Source organism: Drosophila sechellia, chromosome 3L, assembly GCF_004382195.2.
Source record: "Drosophila sechellia strain sech25 chromosome 3L, ASM438219v1, whole genome shotgun sequence".
Classification (NCBI taxonomy): domain Eukaryota; kingdom Metazoa; phylum Arthropoda; class Insecta; order Diptera; family Drosophilidae; genus Drosophila; species Drosophila sechellia.
Window position 1 is genome coordinate 9,226,026 of NC_045951.1, and position 22,628 is coordinate 9,248,653.

The following is a 22,628-nucleotide window of genomic DNA, read 5'->3' on the forward strand; positions in this document are numbered from 1 at the left end:
AGAGGTATTTCCCTTGTTTATTCCGACTTAACTGATGTGCTTCCATTTGTGAATTATTGTTAGCGCCAACAGACGTTGAACATGCTAAATCCGTACTTCAATGCTCTAAGTGTTATAATTCATTACAAAAATATATAGATAGCCTATGGTGTATGCGTATTGAATATGGTAAAACTAGTTTTGTGTATTTTTCTTATTTTTTTGTTTGTTTTGTTTTCGTAGAAAAGAAAGTGCGCGTTTTGTTATTCGAGCGAAGATCGCACACGATTAGTATCAGATCAAATTGGGGCTTTTTAAGGTGACAGTTTGGCTGAGCTCTTCGGGGATTACGGTTCGGTTTTGGTTTTGCGGGGGACTCACTTAGCCTACGCTACAAGCTAAACTCTTAGAACTGCTCTTCATCCGTGAAGGAAATTAATTAATGGCTACCATCTAACTTCCTTTTGCACTGCAATCCTATTTTGTTAGAGAATGAACTTACACTACTTACTTAAGGGGCGGGCAGCGGGCGGATGTGTTCACCAGGTGACAATCTCGTCCGGCTGCTTCGCTCGTTACAGGTTACAGATACAGATAAAAACTGGCTACAACTAACTGTACAATAATGCCTTCCGGAGCCAAAGGAGCTTTAATATTTTAACCATCTCATGCCAATACCTGCCACACATTAATGCGCACTACTAGTTAGGATGTTAGGGACGTGCCATCCAGCAGCACCGACGCCACTTCCTCGTTCTGTTCTACGTACACTAGACGAGGATCCTCACCAAGCTCCAGTCGCCCGTATCTGGCCACCAGCGGTGTCTTGTTGTTGCTCACTTGCGGTGCGCGCGGCCACTTCCTTTTGGGCTTCGTGTGCGTCAGCATGTGGGACTTGAGGTTCGTTGACTGGGCGAAGCACTTGGAGCAGCCATCAATGGGACAGTGGTATGGCCGATCGCCAGTGTGTATCCGTACGTGGGTGCGCAGATTGAAGTCCAGCGAGAAGCGCTTGCCGCACCCCTCGAAGGTGCACTCAAAGGGCTTCTCGCCGGTGTGCACCAGCTGGTGGCGCTTTAGCTTGGAGCTCTCTACGAAGCTCTTGCCGCAGACGTTGCACACATGACCGCGCGGTCCGTGCGTGTGCATGTGCTTGCGCATGGCCGAATGGTTGCGAAACTCCTTGTTGCAGCCGCGATGGGTGCAGCGAAACTTTGGCTCTTCATCCTCCTCGGCGGCCGCGCCAGCTGCTCCCATGGCATTACCAGCCGTCTGATTGGCCACTGCAGTCGGTAATTTGGTTACAATTGTGGGTCGTGAGGGTCGGACTGGATTGCTGGAAGCCACTAGTGGCGGTGGGGGATTTGGTGTCGCCACTTGAGCCGCCGCCGTGAGTTGCCTCTTTGTCACCTTTGACTGATTTCCCGCACTTTTCAGTCGCACATTGGTGCTACTGTTCTGGAGCACTAGTTTTGGGAGAGCCGGCTGTGGATTCGGTACACATCCGTTGACCTTCGATAGCGCTACCGACACAGTGGCTATACCTGGTCCCGGTGTCTGTATCAGCTCCACATTATTCGGCATATTTTCGATTAGCTCGATGTTACCATAAGCTTCTTCCAACTGGTTTTCCGCATAGATCAACTGTTCACTTAGCGGCTGGCTGTCCTCCTCGCCTTTGACATCGCCCATAAATGCATTAACCACCTCCTCCACATCCGTAACCGCAGAGGCGCTGAATGGATCGGGTAGGATGACGTACTCGTTTCCGATGCCATCGCTCAGGACATCGTGGTTGATCATGTGCTCGTCAATAATAAGCTTTGGCATGCTGGGTGAGCCTTCATTCTGGGCGGCGGAGGAGGACGTCACGGATGTGGTGCCAGCACAACCAGGTGGTTCCTCCAACTCCTCCTCCTCGTCCTCATCCTCCGAGTTGAGCGAGGACCAAAGGGTCACATTGAACTCATCCTGCGTTATGCGTATGGGTACCTTTGTTTGCTTCCAGCGCTTGGCCACTGAGTTTCCCATGGGCCTCTCCACCCGACTGCTTCCAAATAGCTTAAAATCCTGCAGCTGGCCATTCGAACTGTTTGAATCTTCGGTCGCCTTCATATAGAAGTCGCTCTCGAGCTGCTCCTCCTTGATGTTTGTGGCCTCGATGGTGGTTAGCATCTCGGAGGCAATCTCGAAGGCATTTGTCGTAGCCGGCGCGGTAGCCTCATCATCCTCATCGCCATCGCCATCGCAGGAGGATGTCATCTGTTGCCCATCCTCCTCGATGAATTCCTCATCGTCGCTGGTCTGCTGCATGATGATCGGCGGCGGCAGTGCATCCGCCGTAGCCACCGTGACCGAGGTAAGTCTGTCCAGCCGATCCACCGGATAGTATTCATAGTGCTCAAAGAATTCGCCTGAGTCTACGACGATATTAGCCTCATCATCATAGTCGTCGATGATCTCCTCGATCAGGAAGCTCTCGCTTTCCTCGCCCATCGGATCGCCCGCCAAAACGGTGTACGGATCTTGCTCGTTAATTGCAGCCGCCGTGGGCTGGTGTGCATGAGTGAAGTATGCCGACGACGGGGCGGAGTGCAGGGGCAACGGTACCGCCGCAGCGGCCAGCGATAGATTCTTCACGATGGGCGCTCGTATCTGATGCAGTTGAGGCTGGAAGTTCCCTCCGACGCCGACGTGATGATGATGACTTGTCATCGCGGCTGCTCCGTCTGCCTGTCTGTGTGCCTGTATCTGTATGCTTGTATTTGTGGGCGCTCTTGCTTCGTGCGTGAGTGTTAGTGTTGTGTGTGCGAGCGCGCTGCGGAAAAAGTGGGCAATTAGTACCTGGCCAAAAATCCGTAATATGTATATATCTCTATATATTCGCCAGACTTCCAAAGTGGACAAACGTACGTGTTTTCGTCGGTATTGCTGCACTGGACTGGCCTTTCCCTCCACCTCTTTTTCCACTTTTTTGTGGCCAATGCCTATCGTTTATTGTGCGACGGCGGCGGCAGACGGCGAATGATGCGTACCGCTCGCTCCGCTCCGCCCGCCACGCTCCTGCTGCCCAATGGCGGGTTAATTCTCGCTTTGGATGACCACCTCGATCCCGCTCACCTCGGGCAGTGTAAATATTTTGAATTTTGCCGGTTAATATGGCGGAATTGTATTTTCCAGAAACGGCTCGGTACTTTCTCTCGCGTTGCGTGTGTGGGGTGTGTGTGTGTGTAGTGTGCAGCGACAGGCGCCACAATGCAACCCTGCGCGCGCTTTGTGTATATCTCAAGCGGTTTATTTATCTGAGATTGCTAATCCTCTTCGCATTACTTCGTAAAACAGCACAAATGGAATCTTATGTACTATCGAAAAATTGCATTTTATTAACCTCCAACTGGCAAACCACTTATTAGCTGTAAATACCGCGGCGTTCTGTCTTTCGATAGGCGATAGGTTTGTTGTTCTGTCAGCAGGGTTGCCACCCGACAAGAAAACAAATGCGCAATAACAATATATATTAATCTCCATGGCTTTACTATTATTTCGAGCTATTTACAGTTATTGCTCATAAATAATTAGTTAAATTTCTTTAGCAATAGAACTTCTGGAATATAAATACGCTTCAGCTTCGACTCCACAAAGCGCTCGTGTTGGGGTGTAAATACCTCTGCATTGTGGTTAAAATCAGTCTTATTAAATTGCACCGCCTTCCTATCCGCTGTTAAGGATATATTATAATGCCGACATTGGTCCTGCAATCCAATCGGCCCATCGAACAACAGTAAACGCAACAAGTAAGGAACCGGCACCGTAAGCTGTTTGTTGTTGTAGGCATGCGTGAAAATCTGCAACAAACTCCTGCAAATATACATACATATATATTTACATTATAAATGCATTATGTCAATAGACAACCAATAGAAAAAGTTATAGTGTACCTCCTTATCGCCTGCAACTTGGCGGCGGCCACGGCGGACAGAATATGCGGCAGTTGTGGCACACCCATGAGCACTCTATATAAATTGCCCTGTTGGAAGGCCAAACAGATCCCAAAACAAAGCTTAAACGTCGCATCCCGACGCACATAGTCCGGTAAGGAAAGGGCGCGTGTAAAGGACTCCGGAGAACCCAAATTAAATAATTGATACACGCTCTCTATAAAGCAGCGCCGCTCAAGCTCACGAATGGTGGGTTCTCTAAATGATTCCATGTCCTTCAGTTCTTCGTAACAGCAAAGCACTCCCGTGAGGCACTCTTGCAAATGCTGATTGCATATCTTGGGATCGAACTTATCGATGGGCTCCTCACACAAGCGATAGCGACTATAGGCCAGAAACATCACAATGGGCTCTAACAGGCAGATCTTCTGACTGGCATGGTACATTTGGATCACGATCTCCCGACGCACCGCCCTCAATCGATCGAATATGAAGTCGTAAGTTACGTTGTACGGCTTTCGTGTGTCCAGGATTATGCTGCAAGGTATATTAATTATCAGATTTAACTTGGCCAATTAAGCGCCTAAAATACTTGCTCCTTGAGCAGATATTCCACTGTTTTGGTCAATGCCGCTTCTGTGCGCATTTCTTTGGGCAGGGGCATCTTGACATCGGCGGCGGACCGTGTAAACTCCTTGACCAGGACTCCTGGCTTGTTCTTCTGACCATTATTTAGCTCGAAATAGTGCAAAAGTTTCTCGCGAATACGCCTGGATGTATTAAACGGTGTTATATTAAATTCGGGTTTAAATTTCGTTTACCTACATTTTCGCCTCCCCATCGGGACAGAAACTTTCGCAAGATCCTCGAACTTGGGCCATTTGTTGATGAATGCAGCCAATTTCAGCAGCACAAACAAACCAGGGATGAAGGTTTTTTGGATCAAAGGCGTAGCGCAAACTTTTTAATGGGATTCAGAAAATAAAAGATGCTTTTTAAAACTCGAACGTCAGCTTCTAATTAATAAAATTGCAATTGGGACTTCATTAAAATTCATATTTATAAAAACAAACGCTGACTTGTTTTTTCAAACCCTCTTGCCACGCCGCTGAAGTCAGCAATCAGCTGTCTGGGCGGTCTGGGTTGTCAGGTTGTCTGGGCCTTAAAAATTTTACTAAATTTTCAGTTTGTTTTTCCCCGTCCAGCTCAAAACGAAATGTTCTCGCGGCATTTCGCAGCCTTCTTCCGATTCAACCGACATGTGGCCCAAAAATACGGCAGTTTTATAGCTGCCGGCTTTAGCAACAGGTTTTCGCTGAAGGTTGCAACTCTGCTGCCGCTGGTAGTCCTCCGATCCGCGGATTGCAGGCAAAAAGAGGACCAGGAGGTAAAGCGAACGGTCCGGAGGCGCACCATGAGCAAGGTTAAGTACGAGACGAGTCTGGAGGGGAAGGCGCAGTTCTATCTCAACGCCATGAAGGTGAGGTGGGACCAGCTGCACAAGGTGCCCGGGCTGTTTTCGTATCAATTAGAGAAATCCCCTCAGAGCCGGAAAATACCAGGATACTGGGGCTTCTATGCGGAGGTGAGTGGCATATTCTTGTTCTCTAGAAATATTTATCGAATCTTGTCCTCCAGCTTAATTCAGATCGAAACCTTAAGCGCAGACGTCCCCAGACCATCGAGAGCCTCAATCCCACCTTTAAGCACATGATGTTCAACTTCAATAAAGTCGATGCCCAGGAGGTGATCATGACCATTGATGATGCACACGGCAGCCCCGAAGTTCAGATGATCATAAACAAGAGCCCAATCACCAAATATCATACTTTGATCTGCCCGGAAGTAGGAAAAAACCATACCCAACGGATTACCCGTGACGCTCTTCAGTTCTGCATCACTTTTATGCGAAATATCGATGACAAGGATATGCGCATGGGTTATAATAGCCCTGGAGCACTGGCCTCTGTAAATCACCTTCATTTTCATCTTCTCCACATGCCCCAGGATTTATATATAGACCAAGTTCCCTTGGATGAGCTGGCCGGGGGTTATGTTTATCGTTTGAGCCGTAGGGCGCCCACGGAAGGAATATGTATAGTATTTAACGAGAATGATAGTGATGAACAGGTGGCGGAGAAAGTGGACCAGCTCTACATGCTCGCCATGTGGATGTGCAAGAACAATATGCCACACAATCTGTTCCTTACTCAGGATCGGAGACCCGGAAAAAGCGGTAATGTTAAGGTATTCGTATTTGCCCGCTCCGAGTACTGTGTAAACAAGGATTTGGCCGAGTTTAATGTCGGTTTCTGTGAGTTGGCTGGTTACATTCCCTTGCCAGGTGATATAGTCGCACTACAAAATGTTGTTTCTAAACTAATTTTTTTTCCTTCGTTAACAGATGCTGAAAAAATGGAGAACCTTACAGAGCTTCAGGTGCTCTTTAGGATTCGAACAATAACTGGCAATGCTCCAAAGGCTGTGTACGAGCAAATTACGAGTATGGTCGAAGGACAAGAACACTATCTTTGGGACCAACCATTGACGATATGAAACACAGAGAATAAATAATCAGAGGCTTCTAACTAAACTTAGTTTAGCGTTTAATTGGTTGCTAATGTCATACTGCTGCCGCTGCGAATCCTTTCTCCATAGTGGCCTTGCTAATTACTTTGGTGTTGGCAGCAATGGAATAATCCACCTGTGTTTTCCCATTCTGATTTCTTACAAGCTCCGTCAGCTGTGGAAGCGTATCTTTAGCCACACTCTCACGAATTTTTTCAAAGAAATCCATGTAGTGATAAAGGTTGTGACTGAAAGAATGGGAAAATTTATAAATGAAAGAATAATTTAATTGACAAAGATCACTTACACCATCAGTAAGATGGGACCTAATAGTTCGTTGGTTTTGTACAGGTGGTGAAGGTAGGCACGTGTGTGTTTCTGGCAAGTCAAGCAATTGCAGTTGCTCAGCGGCGGATTAAAATCCTCCTTGATAGCTTCGTCGGTTATGTCTAAGAAAGGCACATGCTCCACTGCATCCTGCACAAAACTAAATGTCAAAGCCTTGAAGTTCAGAGAAGCACAATATGCGTAGGAAGTGTCAAACACATCGATTCCCTGTTGGATAAGTTCCAGAATGGTTAGGGGCGTGTATGCACCAGGCAATATCCTAGGCTTGTCCTCCTCCAGCTGCTTGACGCAGTGCTCTACTATTGGCAGTAGTTCGGAAGTATCCAAAGTGGTCGCTGATAGACCATTCGTGTGGAAACCCTCGAAGATGTAACCTCCATAGCTGCCCGCTGGCTGTTCCCGGGCATGTTTAATGGACTGCGTTCGCGCAAAGGTGTTATATCCGCCCACAATGGGAGCTAGCAGAGTGGAATTTACCTTGCCCCGGTGCTCGTATATGTAGTGCATAAACTTCTCTGTCCTGTCAACCGATTTCTGAACCCGCTTCTTAGCACTTTCCAAGTTGGTGTCCGCATCGCAGAGTCCTTCATACATGTCCGGCTTGAAACTTGCTACTATTTCCATGTAGCGCTCCGCAGAGAGCGATTCCTTGCCCCTTCTCGTAAACAAAGGCAGTATATCCCGGTCGTTACCTCCGGAAGGCGTTGTTTCACAGGGGTCTCGTAACAGGAGAATATTTAGATGTCCTGGTAGTCCCACGTAGTCGCTTAGTCCTCGACCCCCACCACTGTTCCAATGCGTAAGTGCCTCGGTCATCTGTTCCATTGTGGACAGTGTGAATTGGAGCACCTGTGGCTTCCGGCTGACTTGAGTCTCGAAAACATCCGCACTCAGCCACGGAATGCTTCCCCCCTTAGTCGTCTGCAAAAGAAGGGGAGTCTTGAACTCGGGTCCTCCATCCTTGATTCGCAGTTGACCTAGTCGACCGGAATTCTTGCTAATACTCTCGATCGCAAATTTCATTCCGGCTCGAATGAGTATTTGTTATTGGAATGTATAATAACCAACCGCACGTTTCAAGCGGTTCCCGATAACGATAACTATTAGTGATGACGATTCAGCTGCATTTATTTATTTATTGTTAAGTGCGCTGCCGCGTTGACTAAGCTTAAAATATATGTCTATTTGTCTATAAGCCAATAATCTATTTTTAAAATTTTTGTAAAATTGCTTTGCTTAAGTTTTCGACATGTTCATGTACAGTTCAATTAATTTCAAAATATAGTTAATTACAAGATTTCATAGACCACCATTTTAGATCCACGCTGATTGTGTTATATAAATCTAAAAAAAATTTCAGCTAAAATATGAATTAAAAATACGAATAAGGGCGTAGGAGGCAACTAACCACTAAAAAGGAAGAGCAAAGTTTTCGGTGTCCACGATCTGGCAACTCTTTCAGGTTGGCGCCCCTATTCTCCTTGCTTGCGTTGTATTTCCCCAACTGCTGCTCAGTTGATTTCGACTTTTCGGCTTGTTCGCTTTTCAACGAGCGCTTCAGTTCGCTTTTGGGGGCTTGTTCGCTTTTTGGAGCGCTGAGTGAATGGTTTTATGTTGTATGCGCAGCGCACTTGATGGAAATTGTTGTCATTGTTTTAGTTGTGTGTGCAATCGGATGTTCGCTGTCTCCGTCGCACGGCGGTAAAGTGTGTGCGTGTGTGTTCCGTTCGCGTCGTTCATTGATTTCCTAATTAAGTTTATAATTAAAATTAATTGAAAAATTACTCGCATACGTACATGTGTATGCCCGTACATATGTGCGCTCGCATGTACAGACATGTAAATTGGCTAACCGCGTGTGAAAATCCATTAAAATAGTTCTGTTCTTTATAAGCTCCCCTCGAAGAAACACTTTTATAATAAATGTGTTTGAATTTAAAAACGAAATTGTGCCAAAAGCATCAACAGCAAAAGAGGTAATTAGAATAACAATAATGCAGAGACAGCTTTTTAAATTGATGACTTCCTTGCCGCCGCCGTTGTATTTATAATTAACAGCGTCTGCCGCTGACATTATGTACATTGTACATTTATGCAAACAAATAAGATATAAAAATTCCTTGAGTTAGAACATATCCACTGGAAGTTTCGAAATCTCCTGCCCGCCAGAGCTGCCAACCTCCTGCACAGCTGTGACCTTGAACAGATCGCTACCTGTTCACGTGTTTTACGACTTAAAGGCAGCCGTAAATGTGGAGGAACTGTAAAAAGGGCAATAAAACTTAACATTTATGTGCATTCCAGGTGGTCCTGCGGAACGCCCAACGATGTGGCAACCCTAGGCAAATGAACTGTTTTACCTGCCTAAAAAGGCACAATAGCAACAACTACAAGTACGGCGGAGAGCGAGCGGACGGCACAACGGATAATTTAGTGGAATTTTCAAAAATAGCAAAGCCAGCAACAACGAACGGCAGCAATAATCCCCCAGCGAGAGTACAATAATCAAAGATTAAATCAGGTTTATATGGAAAGGGTTAGCATGGCGCAGGAAGAAATACACGTTTCCTAGCGCAGCAACAACTACAAACACCTACAACTGATTACACTCTCACACGACGAGGAAAACGAGAGAATGCGAGAGCGCGAGAGAGAAACTGTGTTTATGCAGAGAATTTCATGATTTTAGCATTTCTGCCCAAACCCGTTTATGCTACATAAAGAAGTTAATAAAATTTAAAGAACAAAAAATATTTAAATTTATGTTGGAAAATATAATTGTTTCGTTTCATGCACTGGAGCTGCGTTCATTAGCTGATCCATAAGTGCAAAACATTATTACATAGATAAACCGAAATTGGCTATGCGTAATATAGTTCAAGGATTTAAAAATACATAAACTAGGAAAGGACTTGCCATAAACACAGTAACAGAGAGAGTGAAAGAGAGCAATAGCGGCGACGCCGGCAGAGCACAAATTTCCGTCGCAGCGCTTGCATGTTTTTCGCTCATTTTTCGTTCGTGTGCGTTGCGGCGATGTTGTGTTTTCTCACGGCGGTGAAAACACTCTGCGACGACTGTGACAACAACAGCAACAACGATAAGATTTTCCGTTTTTCCGTATGGAAGCAGAAGCACTAGCGGCATTTGTTTTGAAAGTAAAGCAAAGGCGAGCGAGAAAAACGAAAATATAAAGTAGAGGAAGACGGAAAAAGCAACGCCGCTGCCGACCGCGCCTCGCTGTATGTGCCTGTGTGGTGTTGTGTGCGTGTGTGTCTGTGAGCCTACCTCCTGTCTGTGTGTAAGTGGGCGCGAACGTACGGTCGAAAAGGAAGTGAAAATAGTGCAAAAAGGCCAAGTAATAATAATAATAATAAAATAGGCAAAAAGACAGGCCCCAAAAGAGACCGACCAGACCAGTTTCAAAAAGCGCCTATTTCCAGGCTCTTTGTGTTATGTGTAGTGGTACGTGTGTGAGCGGCAACAACAACAGCAGCAAAAGCAACAAAAACAACAACTAGAAGCGACCACATACGGTGGAAAAGGCCTTTTTCAAGGAGCGAAAGGCAATGCGCGAACGAGCAATAAGAATAATAAATTACACTTTGCTATAATAAGAAAAATTTATACATATATACACACAAGCGGGAGAGGCCCACACACACATGTGTTTTTCCTCGATGAGAGTGTGTGGAAAATTGTAATAAAATATGAACCGCAGAAGCAGCAGCAAAACGAGAAAAACGAGAGAAAATTTCGAAATATCGCATGTGCCATTTTAAGCTTTAAATAAATTATAACGTACAGTATTACACAAAAAGAGAACAAAAAAAAATAAAACAAAAATATAACAATTGAACAAAATGTCCTGCATATCGAGCAACTTTAGCTCCTTCTTCCTCAACTCGCTCAACGATCCTTCAGAGTTTTCCAAGTACTTGAGCAATGGCGAGCTCAAATGCACCAATTTCGAGGAATTTCAAGTGTTTGGCTGCGGCGCAGGCGCGGCGACGCAACAACAGCAGCAGCAACAACATCAGCAGTATTCCCACACACATTTACCCAATGGCAGTTCAGCGACGGCAGCATCGGATTTTCCCAACTACGAGGCATCTACAACGCCGCAGCGGGAAAACTCCTCCTCCATTAACTCAGGTAGTTCTGTTAATCCCGCACACTATGCTTCCGCCGCTGCCTCTGCCTCCGCCAGCGTCGAAGCCAGCGCATCAGCAGCACCGACGACCACTCCAGGAATCGCAGGAGCAGCAGGATCAACTCCCCTCACCGCCACCCCTTCGAGCAATCGCTGGCCAACTGCAGTGGCCACGCCCAATGGCCATCAATCCACCGCCTCGGCATCGGGCTCAGTGCCCCAGCACTTCGATGGATCCTTTGAGTTTATCAAATATCTGCGACACTCCACGGACTTTACGCCCAGCACACCGAGTAGCGCCAGCGAAACTAGCTCGTGTGCGGAAAAGCAGGCCAGTGTTAGTAAATCGGGCGTCCAAGCAGGCGCCACACCACCACCGCCTGCTCAATCGCCCGTTGCCGGTGGTCTGATCGATTTGGATACTAGCACCTCGCAGAAATCACGATCTGCCTCCCGCAAAGTAGCAGCTTTGTTGTCTTCCGTTTCGCGGGCTTCCAATAGTCTGGTGGACACCAGCTCATCCGCACTGGATGTCTTCGATCACGATTCAAAGCAGACGATCTTTGATCTACAGCACATTGCATCCAACGGATCGTCCAATTCGAATGAATCTTCGCTGGAAATGCTAGCATTTCCCAATTCGCACCTCAATGCCTCCAATTCGAACACCTCATCCGAAGGAGCGGCCTGTGGAAGTGCGGGAGAATTCGGGGGATTGTTAACCGGCGCCAGTTGCTCCTCCTCCACGGCTTCATCGTCTTCTCATGCACCGAAACTACTCGGAAGCTTTGTGATCAAGGAGAACTTCGAAGTGCATCCGTCGCACAAAGTGGAAGAGGGCATCTTCCAGCACATGAACAAGCTGCCGTCGAAGAAGAAGGATACGCTGAAGCAGCTGGGAGTTCGGTTCACCGGCCAGATGACGCTGACGGACAAATCGATTGTGGTGGAGAATTTCATCAAGTTCTGCGAGGTGAGTTATGCTTCCCGAAATCGAAGGGGTTGGGTTTCCAGATGTTTTCGGGGTGTTAGCGAGTTAAATTTTGTGTGTGTGAATATTTTAACGCTCTCCGCGCGCTGCCCATTTCCATATGCAATTCGCACATATGTATGAATTAGGTGTTTGATGGGGTCTAATTGAGGTTGGCGGAGGGGATTGTATGCTTTACATCTAGAAGTACAATTTCCTTTTATTTAATTCAAAAGCTTTTATTTGGAGGTTTATTAATTCCCAAAAGACTGAAATCCATGTAGAAAATGTTCATAGACTGGGGTCAATACATTATGATTTGATAAGAAGAACTGCTGATAAGTTACTCAATTGAAGGCCTGAATTAAAGGTCAATTTATCACTGGTCTTATCTAACTGATACTATTTTTTAAAAGCTTTGTGATGTAGCCCGCAAAAGTAAATTTTACAGAAAATGTATAAGGAAGAACCATTTCATAGAGTTCTTGATTGCCATTTCTATAATGTATCGATTAGAAGGTTAGTAATGTGTATTACTTTGGCTAAACTAAAATGTAATACATTTTTCGGTGCACTCGCACCCTATATAAATATAGTACATAGCAATTGGGATATTCATAATATAAACATGCACCCTATCTATATCCTATATCACACACACTGCCGTAATTCCACCCGCACTCACACACGCATTCGGGATTCCGTTTGCCCCCCCACTCACACAAATGTCATTATAAATTGTAATAACAGGAGCAGTGATGCCGGCGCCTCAGTCAACGTCGACTGCAGCCAACCACAAATTCAGCATACAACTGTAATCATGTGTGCTCAATGTATGTATGTGCGTATGTGTGAGTTCTAAACACCTATACATGCGGGGGGCTAAATCCCCACTTTCCACCACCACCACAACCCCCCGGAAAGCCACCCGAGCAAACACACACACGCAGACACGTTTGGCGCCCTTTTCAACACTATGGCAGTCAACCCCAAACACTCACCACGCTCATTACGCTCCGCTTTATCACAAACACACAGACACAGTCACATCTAGATTTGTTGCCCACCCGTCGCATCCCCCCGCCCTCTTGCTCTTAAGCTCACGCACACAGACACACATTCTCCAAAACTATGTACAAAATGGCATTGATGGCATAATACAACAAAAGCAAGAACAACAAAAACTGGATGGGGGGTGGAGATATTACGATGTAGGCGAATCGGAAGGGAAGCCCAAAAACCCCCCTCTATTACAACATTTTAGTTCTAAGACGCTCTCTCTTTTACTTTACCTACTTGGCTCCCTAACTCAAAATTGTTGCGCTCTCTCATTTCTGCGGTAGCTGCTCTCTCCTGGCTCCCACTTTCTCTCACCTCGCTCTGCCTCTCGCCTTCATTTCCTCAATTCAAAACTTACTTGAAGGCTGAACTACCAAAGTGTGTGTAGTTCTGTATGTGTGTGGCTTCGAGTGTGGGTGTGGGCAACCCCCAAAAGCTTGCTATTGAGTAATTGTGTGTTGTCCCCCCACCTTCCTATTCTCCTTCTTCTCCTGCTCGTCCTTCGTCTTCTTCTTCTGCTGCTCCCTTGAATTCTTTGGATTCCACTCCTTGCTTTCACACATACAATCATAAAGTTACTTAGAGGGGTGCGGGGGAATGGAGAAATGGGGGGACATCGGACTGTCCGCTAGCTGCTTGGGCATGTCCTTTTCCGACTCTCTCGATTTCGTATTGCATATGTGTGAGTGCGTCTGTATTTTATCAACACATTTTATACATGTCTCTATCGGAGCGACCATTAGTACAGTAGAACTTGCCTAAGAATAGTAACACAAATTAGAAATAAATAAATTTAGTTAGAGTAAAACCAATAAGCTTTTTGAAATTGCAAAAGTAAGTTTGAATATTAATTCGGAGATTAAAAAACCTTATCAAACCACTATTTGGAGGGTTTTAAGAGCTATTTTATTGCACTTTCTAACTTTTTAATCAACCTGTTCAATTTGTTTTTTTTTTTTATAAATTAGATATTACCAGATAGATAGATAGAATTACCATTTTCATTTTGCTTTGTTGTTAATTGATATGCTTGCTGTAATTGAATGAATAGTAACGTGGGACGTTTATGGCCTAGGAAGCTTGACTGTAGGTGAGGTTGTGGATGTGTGTGTCGCCCAGCGGCGTCGTTGAAGGCTACTAAGTGCGCATGCAGTCAGCTCACCCACACAAGTGCACTCGGTTTTGCCCAACTTTACGGCCGAGTGTGTGTGTGTGTAAAGGACAGCTTAGTGGATGAGGATGTGAAACGGGTGCGGTGGATCGGGGTTGTGGGTGGTTGGGCGGAAAATGGGTGGCGCTCGGGCAGGTACAATGTCTCGGCTTCGCACAATTTACGCGCACACACACTCATACTCGCGTATGAAAGCAGGCGCACATAATGGGCATTGATTATAATTTTAAATTATACATATGTATGTATGCGGGCACATGCCGATATAACTGTACTTGCCGCATGTGATGTCTATATACAGGTCTTTGGACGCGTATATATGTTTGTATATATAATATATGTATATGCAGGCGCACATATGTACATATGTTTGTATAATTCTAACGCACACATCAAATATTTAGCTTTTGTGCAACGTTTTGTCGCCTTTTGGGAGCACACACCACATTAAATTAGTTTGGTGTGGGGTCATTTTTCCGGAATTTAGAGCGCATTTAGAACGGGTTTACCTTAATTAAAAAACCCTAAATTAGTTGCCTAACGGAAAGGTGTAGAAACGGCGGGTGTGGGCAAAACAAAGCAGAGCAGAGGGTGTCGAAAGCTGTAACCCTTAACCCTTTAAAAAATAAAACCAGTCGAATGGGGCAGCACACGCACCAAAGAGTGAAAGTGTGAAAATTTCCCCCACTTACACACACGGGCACACACATTAACGCACACGACGCAAGCAAGCCCTTGCAAAAGGAATCAAAAAATCATGGCAGCAACAGTCAAACATTTGGCTTTTATTGCTCTTGTTGTTTCTCGGCACGCACAAGCAACACCCACACCAACAACAACAAAAACAGCAGCAACAACAACAGGAGAAAGGAAAACAATTCACACTTGTCTCAATACAAACAACAAACCGCATCACACCACAGACAACAACCGCAATCCAGCCACACACATGTGCAAACGCCCGAAATGCTCCCAGACACCCGCACACCTACACACTCACGTTCACTACGTCACGCACAAACACAAACCATGTCTGCCAATAAGTTTGCAAAAAAAACAAAAAAAAAAAAAAAAAAAAAAAACAAGAAAAAAGAAACAAACAAAAACAGAAAACAAAAAACGAACACAAGGAGGAGACGCAATAAAAACAAAAACGGAAAACAGCAGCGAAAACAAGAACAAAATACCGCAACACATTGCCATTGCTTTCATTCCTCTTTTCCTGGTTATATTTGTTTTATTCTTTACTTGTAAACCTTTAGAGGTAAATTACTAGGGTATATTGTAATTAGGTAAGATATGTATACAGCTGATTCAGTCGGGGTTTAAGTCTGTGCTTTAGAACACATCTTCGTTTGAAAAAAAAAACTTTTTCCATTCAAAGTTCTATTTCTGAACACATTACTTTCATATCATTCTAAAAACTGAAGGGTACATCTCTTAGTGATAACATGCTAAACAGATTATTATTATCCTTGGACAAACCCTAAAAAGTAGGCAATTAAAACCTAACAATCAATAATGGAGTCTTGATAGTTTGTAGTAATTGGTTAAAGATTACATATAAAATGAAAGATTTTTTAATAAACCCAAGAATAGGGTATCCCATAGTTGAATAAACTTAGAGTGTCGTTATTTTGTGTGCTTTTTAACTGTGAAACAGTTGAGTGGCCATGGGCGGTGTGGCCGAAGGGGGCGCACCACTTGACAGCAGCAACAATCCAGAAACCACCATGTTCGCCACACCCCTTTAAGCCCCAACGCCCCCGCATAGTTGATTGTTAATGAGACACCTGGAGAAGTGGCCAGGTGTCGGCTGTGTCTGTCAGCGCTGGAAAATAAGAGAAGCAAATAAGAGAGTGTGTGGAGTGGCTGTCAGCCAGTGTTTTCCTGCTTTTTGACAGGGGTTTTAAAGTTTTCGCTTACTATTCGCCCAAAAAGCAAGACACGGCATGTCACTCCATTTTTGCTCTATTGATTTTTAACATAATCAAAACCGAAAATGTATGCACACACACGTACACATACACAATCAGTGAGACGTACAGCAGCACAGTCAGCAATTCGCATGTGTGAGAGGACCTTTTTGAGGTGGGTGTGGGTGGTAACCCTGGGTGGATGGGTTGGTTGGATGGTGGAAACCCTGATTATGAGGATGTTGATAAGTTCCGACGACGAACGGAACTGAACTCTCTGCGCTGCCGAAGACTCGCACTCACACAATCGTCCATTAAGCCTACCATCTAGCTATCGCACACACACACACACACTCGCCAAACCCAGAAACACACTCACACACAGACAGAGAGGCTTTCATGGTAACCCTTTGAAAAGGGGGGCCTTAGCAAATAACCCCCAAACCCCAACCCCTCTTTTTGGGGCAAAATGGCTTCATTGAAAATGTTGTTTGCTTTTCTATTTGGGTTTGCTTTGCTGCCTTTTCTGCTTCCTTTTTCGCTTCGCCCTATTCTATATTTTTACACTATAAAATATACATTGTAGGGGTGTGAGTGTGTGTGAGCCAATGTCTGTATGTGTGTGTATGTGGAGCTTTTGCTTTGGCATGCTATTCAGATCCCGTTGCCACCCACCCCCCGTTGTTTTTCCGACCAACCCAACCATCGTCCTTTGCAAGTTTTTGGCTTTTGTGTAAAATTTTCGTTTTAAACTTTTGCGTTGTACACGAATTATAAGTTTTGATTAGTAGTGGGTAAAGTTTTCGCTCGCATGTGTATGGGTTTTTGGGGGTGAGCCTGTCGGGTCGGTTTTGGTTTTTCATACATATAGAGAAAGTACATTATGTAAGGCAAATACATATGTGCAGCCATAGAATTTGACGTCCATGATTATATACATCCCCACACACATACTTCTACGTGGAAAAACAGCCTAAAAGTCGAGAAAATTATGCTAAAAAGTGGTGGAATGGGGGGTGGGTTTCAACATGAAAGGTGTAAGCTGGTTTAAAACTAATGGAAGGGTGGTTAGGGGCGGGGTTTTACCAACCAGTAAAACCGGTATGTCTGGAAAATTACTTTACAACTAGAGTTGGATTTCTAATTTAATTTTCATCTAATTAAAATGCATTACTACTTCGTTATCTGAAATTTTTGACGAAGGCCACACAGCTGGGTTTTAATTAGATTTTAATGGAATTCTAAATTCAACTATAAGTGGAACTTTAATTAAACATATTTTGAAAAGAGAAACGTTGAAATACATGTTGGCCCTACTTGGGGTAAAAATTGCACATATGATTTATACTAAATGTACCCATTTTCAAACTATCCCCAAAAGGAATACGATATCAAGGACCACAGGCCATGGCTGTCACTGAATCAGTGCGGTTTGAATAAGCCGGAGCAGATCAAATTCGCTCGATATCTGGGCCAGGGACTGCCGACGTTTACGCTCTTCTGCATTTATAGCAATTTTAAGAATCTGTTCTGCACCAAACGCACGGAAATGTGAGTATCATCATCATCGTCATCATCATCATCATGTCCCCCGATAATTGAGTATCCTGCCGAACTTGGAGTAGCCTAAAAGCATGCTATTATAATTGATGAATGTCCTTTTTATTTTGCAGCTACACGAAGGATGGCTACAATCTGCCTTATATACTCGACAAAACCAAGCGCTTCCTGGCCAACACAACAGCTGGTAAGTGGAATCTATATCTAAATATAGATGTAGATATAACCCCCTAGAACACCCGACTCCGCCATACCCGATTTCCGTGTAGTGCAAATGCAGCAGAAGGCAGCATGAACCGAAAATGTAGTCAGGCAGAGGAAAATTAATAGAAAAAAAAAAAATAAAAAGCGAGACATGAAAGCCAAGTGGCGAATGTGCTAAATTTTAAAAATACACTCGAAACTTCATTTTAATGATTTTTCTACTTTGCACTTCTCATTTCTATTTCTATTTCGTGTCATTTTCTATTTCGTTTTCTTCCTATCAAAATTATAAGAAAACTACCTACAATTTGGCCTGCCTATTTTTACAAAATTTCGTAAACTAATCAATTTTGCCTGCTCGCGCTCAAAAAAAAAAAAAAACAGAAAGAAAACTATTTTAATTTTTGACTTCAATTTGTTTGTGTTTCCTCTTTCTTCTTCTTTTTCCAACGCATACGCTTTCAATCACTAGGCGACAATACCAACAACAACATCACCAACAACACCAGTAACAAGACCAACAACAACACCAGCACAACAACAACATCCACACCGGTCAAACAGACACCACAACAACAGCACCAGCAGCAATCCGAGCAGGATCCGCTGGCACCCAACTCACCTGCAACACCGAAACTTGCAGCAGCAGCCGCATCAGCAGCAACGGCCACGGCATCAACACCAGTGGCAACATCGGTGCTGGGAGCAGCCACGCCGGCACAGGCAGTACCACGCACAAGGCCAGCCACGCCCACAATGCCAGCAGGAGCAGTAGCTGTAACGCCTACGACACCACAGCAACAGCAGCACCTGCAGCAGCAACATCAACAGCAGCAACAACAGCAACAGCATATGTTGCAGCATCCGCACACGCACCCGCATCCGCATGCCCAGCACTCGCATCCGCACACGCTACCCCACTCACTTCCGCACCACCTGCAACCAGGAACGCCAACGCGCAGTTCGCATCCCCAGCTGCCGCATCACTATCCACCATCGCCACACTCACATCCGCACCACCAGGCGGGGCATCACGGTCTTCCACATGCCCATCACTTTGCCTATGCCCATGGTCATCCGCATCCGCAGCAGCATCATCCACACTACTATCCGCATCCCCACGCACATGTCCAGCATATGGCGGCGATGGGATATCCGGGACCACCACCAAACGCACAGCAGGCGGTTGGGGGAGGAGGAGTTGGTGGCGGAGGTGCTGGTGGAGCAACAGGAGGCGCTGGATCAGCAGGAGGAGGAGGCGGGCCATTGCCGCCCACGGCCATGTGAGATTGGGGTCGGCGTGGCGCCAAGGACAGCGGTGGTGGCGCCACCTGTTGACACGCTTAGGCTGTTGCAGAAGGACATGGCAGAGGATTCAGGATTCAGGATTTCGGCCCATCCCCCATCATCCTCCCAACCTGTCCTAGATTATAGTTTTCCGTTGATGTGCATCGTCATATTAGTTTTTTAGTGTGCTCTTCGTTTTTAGTTTATGTTTCGTTTATTTAGACTAATTTTACACAAGCTTTTTGCCAAATTTTATAAAACTATGCAAATTTTGTATTACGTTTGACGACGATAAAATGAAATTGTTGGACAACGATCGATCATTACCCCAAAACTATGCAATGTTATTCCTTGAAAAGAGATTATTACATTTACACACAAACATCACACATTTACACGCTCACCAACACGAAGAACACGAGTATAGAAAATCATGCTAATGCTATTTAATATGGTAATATATAAATATATATTTTAGTAAGCCAAGAACAAATGATATGTATGTTAATGTAAAATCAATCCTAACTAAACACAACATACGATATACATACATATATATGGAAATTGTTTGCGAACCCAGAAAATATATATACACAACTAGCAAGAAGCGATTGAGAGAAAATCGATTTGAATGTTGTTTTTACTTGAGATTTATTGCCTGCGTCGCGCCTCTGCATTTGCGCTAAACCAATTAATATAGAGGAGAACTTTCATTTTCTTTAAGCTTCCAATTGAAAATTGAAAAGAGAACGCAATGTTGCACCTAATGGTCATAGTTCTCCTTCACCTTGGGGCAATATAATTAATCAAATCATGCAGCGCCAAGGAAAACATGCGATTCAAGTAAAAAATCGCATTTGATTTTCAGCCAAGCACAATCGGTATTTTATCTTATCCTAATATAGATTTTTATATATTCTTTAAACATTGTATAAATATTATTTTACTTTTTGAAGTTAATGCAAGCCATTGCAATTGATACTACATACTTTTTCAAAATTTTGTTCTGAGCTCAGAGGCGATTTCAAATGAAAGTCGACTCGCACACATCCTTGGAGTTCCGCTTCCTGAGTGTGTTGGTATTCCGATTCTCTCTTGTAGACCTCAAGAACATGGCGGCGGCCAACGATGGCTCCCTGGAGTTCGCCACCGGCAGCGGTGGCGGCAGCAGCAGCAGCAACAACAGCAACACGTGCAACATGAACATCGGTAGCAACAGCAACAGCAGTGGCAGCAGTGGCAGCAGCAACCCAGTGCCAGGATCGGTGATTAATCCCAATGCGGTGACCATGCCAGCGGGCTATGTGACATCATCGACGGCGCAGCAGCAGCAACAGCAGCATCAACATCAACATCAACACCCGATGACCATGGATCCGCGCTACGGATGTGGAGCTCCACCGGCCCTATTGCCTCCACCGCCGCTTCCGGCACTGGGACCACCGCCCAGATCGCTGGAGCAGCTCATCATCTACGAGAACTTCGACGTGCACGAAACGCACAGGATCGAGGATGGGGTTTGCACTCACATTAGCCGCCTGCCGCCCAAGAAGCAGGAGCTATTGAAACAGTTCGGTATACAGAGTAGTAGCCAGCATTGTCTGAGCAATTATGAAAAGTACATACTCATCGAAAACTTCATCAAGTTTTGCAATGTGAGCAAAAGTGTATCGAAAGCAGATATCAGCAGGAGGCACCACTGTAGTCTAGCGGAGCTTTGTTCTTTAGCCCCCCCAATTGGCGTTCGAAACATTGGCACTCCATCTGTGTACATAGATACATATCCAAATTGCATCCTCATCTATTGATACCCAGTGCAATGAACAAAACTCTTGCCCGTCCTTGATGGAATAGAACTTAATGTATTTCACCCATTCTCTTCCATTTCCGCACCTTTTTTTCGTTTCGTACTCTTGCATTTCGACAGGAATATCAGATATCCGATCATCGACCCTTTTTGGACTTCCACGAGAGCGCTTTATCCAAATGTGAACAACTTAAATTTGTACGATATCTGGGCCAGGGGCTATCCAATCTGACGCTAAACAAGATCTATGTCGCCTTCAAGGAGCTCCTGGGCAATGGAAGGCCCGAAAAGTGAGTTCCCTCGAGTGGCTTGATCTGCAAATCTATTTAAAATTCATGATTCTCCTACAGAGCTGGCATGGAGAGCTATAATTTGGACACGCTGTTGAAGAAGAAACGAAAGAATCTATATAATCGCATGCATGCCGCTGGTAAGCATAGAATTATCATGCAATATAATAGGGTTATTAATATTATACTTGATTTTTACAGCGCCCAGCATTGACCTAACTGCCTATGAATCGGGACAACATAATGCCCAAGCACATCTGACCACGCCACGCCCCCATCACGCCTTCGCCGCCCTAAATGCCGCGACGCAGCGCAGCGAAGTATGCAACGAATTGACGCACACGGGCTTGCAGTACAGTTACACGGGACCCCGGTAGAAATTGTCATTATCGTAGGACCCCATCCGAAAAACAATGCAATCCTCATCGGCAGATGAGTGCCCACACGCACACACCCACACACGCATATACATATACTTCTTCCTGGAACTGGACCAGTAACTGTTGTGTCTTCGAAACATAAAAATGAGAGTAATTTAATTTAATCGCCGCGTGCAAAATCATTGAAAACTAAGTGCTAAATTAAATGAGCGGGCGACAAACAAAATGTGGTCTCCCGATGGATAACTACCAGACACTAGTAAAATTAGCCTAAATGTTAACAAAATTTAACTTTAATCGAATGAAATTCAATTAAGCCAACCAGATATCAACACGACGCAACAGGCAGGAGAAAGATTAGTTTAAGCCAAATATAGATATTTATACGCAAGGTAACCATATACAACAATATACATATTACGAGTATATATACATACACATACATAAATATATTTCTGTAGTTGCCATAGCGCTTAGAGGGTGCAGCACACTTCCACATGGCCAAATCCTGGCCAGAACTATACAAACATATTAGCTTCGGTTTCCTTCCAGCCCAGCCATATCCCCCCAACTAAAAAAACCGTTCCCAAATCTTTAGCCCCAAATGAGCCGCATTAGTAGTAGCGATTAGCTGATAAGAGAAAACACCAAAATTGAGAATACTAAATCAAAGACCTCCCAATGAAAGTTCCCGAAATACGCATACTAAGTAACATTTAGAGCATAGTTTTTAAGACGAGAGACAAATTTTTAGCATAGAACTGGCGAGCGGCACAGACGATTAACAAACTAAATATTCCTATATACAATATACATATTATATACAACAAGCGCAGCATCAAATTCAAAGTGAATATACGCAAAAATCAAATGCAAAGAGGCAGAAAAATACAACCAAAACATAGCAATTGTAAATTATATATACCAAATATATTCTATACGAACAAAGGCAAAACCAAATCCACTCCACTCGTGTTTTCTTTACGTTACCGAAACTG

At 44.7% G+C, this 22,628-nt stretch overlaps 5 protein-coding genes across 7 annotated transcripts; 2 read left to right on the forward strand and 3 right to left on the reverse strand.

Annotated features, from left to right (window-relative positions):
- Window positions 1–96: 96 nt before the first annotated feature.
- Window positions 97–3,408, reverse strand: LOC6605036 (fez family zinc finger protein erm). Its single transcript, XM_002029842.2, has 2 exons — window positions 2,893–3,408; window positions 97–2,797 (listed from the first exon to the last, which is right to left on the reverse strand). Exon 2 carries the CDS (start codon window positions 2,692–2,694, stop codon window positions 685–687), a length of 2,010 nt encoding a protein of 669 aa, XP_002029878.1. The 5' UTR covers window positions 2,695–2,797; window positions 2,893–3,408; the 3' UTR covers window positions 97–684.
- A 76-nt stretch (window positions 3,409–3,484) lies between these two features.
- On the reverse strand, window positions 3,485–4,973 carry LOC6605037 (SAC3 domain-containing protein 1). The gene is made up of 4 exons (XM_032720132.1): window positions 4,743–4,973; window positions 4,514–4,687; window positions 3,918–4,454; window positions 3,485–3,837 (listed from the first exon to the last, which is right to left on the reverse strand). Exons 1-4 carry the CDS (start codon window positions 4,796–4,798, stop codon window positions 3,555–3,557), a joined length of 1,050 nt encoding a protein of 349 aa, XP_032576023.1. The 5' UTR covers window positions 4,799–4,973; the 3' UTR covers window positions 3,485–3,554.
- Window positions 4,378–6,510, forward strand: LOC6605038 (GDP-D-glucose phosphorylase 1). Its single transcript, XM_032720131.1, has 4 exons — window positions 4,378–4,461; window positions 5,123–5,502; window positions 5,556–6,261; window positions 6,322–6,510. Exons 1-4 carry the CDS (start codon window positions 4,452–4,454, stop codon window positions 6,471–6,473), a joined length of 1,248 nt encoding a protein of 415 aa, XP_032576022.1. The 5' UTR covers window positions 4,378–4,451; the 3' UTR covers window positions 6,474–6,510.
- On the reverse strand, window positions 6,485–7,932 carry LOC6605039 (queuine tRNA-ribosyltransferase accessory subunit 2). Its single transcript, XM_002029845.2, has 2 exons — window positions 6,793–7,932; window positions 6,485–6,733 (listed from the first exon to the last, which is right to left on the reverse strand). Exons 1-2 carry the CDS (start codon window positions 7,854–7,856, stop codon window positions 6,541–6,543), a joined length of 1,257 nt encoding a protein of 418 aa, XP_002029881.1. The 5' UTR covers window positions 7,857–7,932; the 3' UTR covers window positions 6,485–6,540.
- Window positions 7,933–9,343: 1,411 nt separating this feature from the next.
- LOC6605041 (protein enabled) lies at window positions 9,344–22,594 on the forward strand. Of its 3 annotated transcripts, XM_032720128.1 has the most exons (7): window positions 9,345–11,959; window positions 17,484–17,653; window positions 17,776–17,849; window positions 20,255–20,808; window positions 21,081–21,250; window positions 21,311–21,390; window positions 21,452–22,594. In XM_032720128.1, the coding sequence occupies exons 1-7, from the start codon at window positions 10,697–10,699 to the stop codon at window positions 21,625–21,627; spliced, it is 2,487 nt and encodes an 828-aa protein (XP_032576019.1). In that variant the 5' UTR covers window positions 9,345–10,696; the 3' UTR covers window positions 21,628–22,594. The 3 variants fall into 3 exon arrangements, 2 of the variants coding, with proteins under 2 accessions (XP_032576019.1, XP_002029882.1); XR_004361934.1 differs by lacking the exon at window positions 21,452–22,594 and having other exon boundaries at window positions 9,344–11,959; window positions 20,255–20,723; XM_002029846.2 differs by lacking the exons at window positions 20,255–20,808; window positions 21,081–21,250; window positions 21,311–21,390; window positions 21,452–22,594 and adding an exon at window positions 18,339–19,760 and having other exon boundaries at window positions 9,346–11,959.
- The last annotated feature ends 34 nt before the right edge of the window (window positions 22,595–22,628 follow it).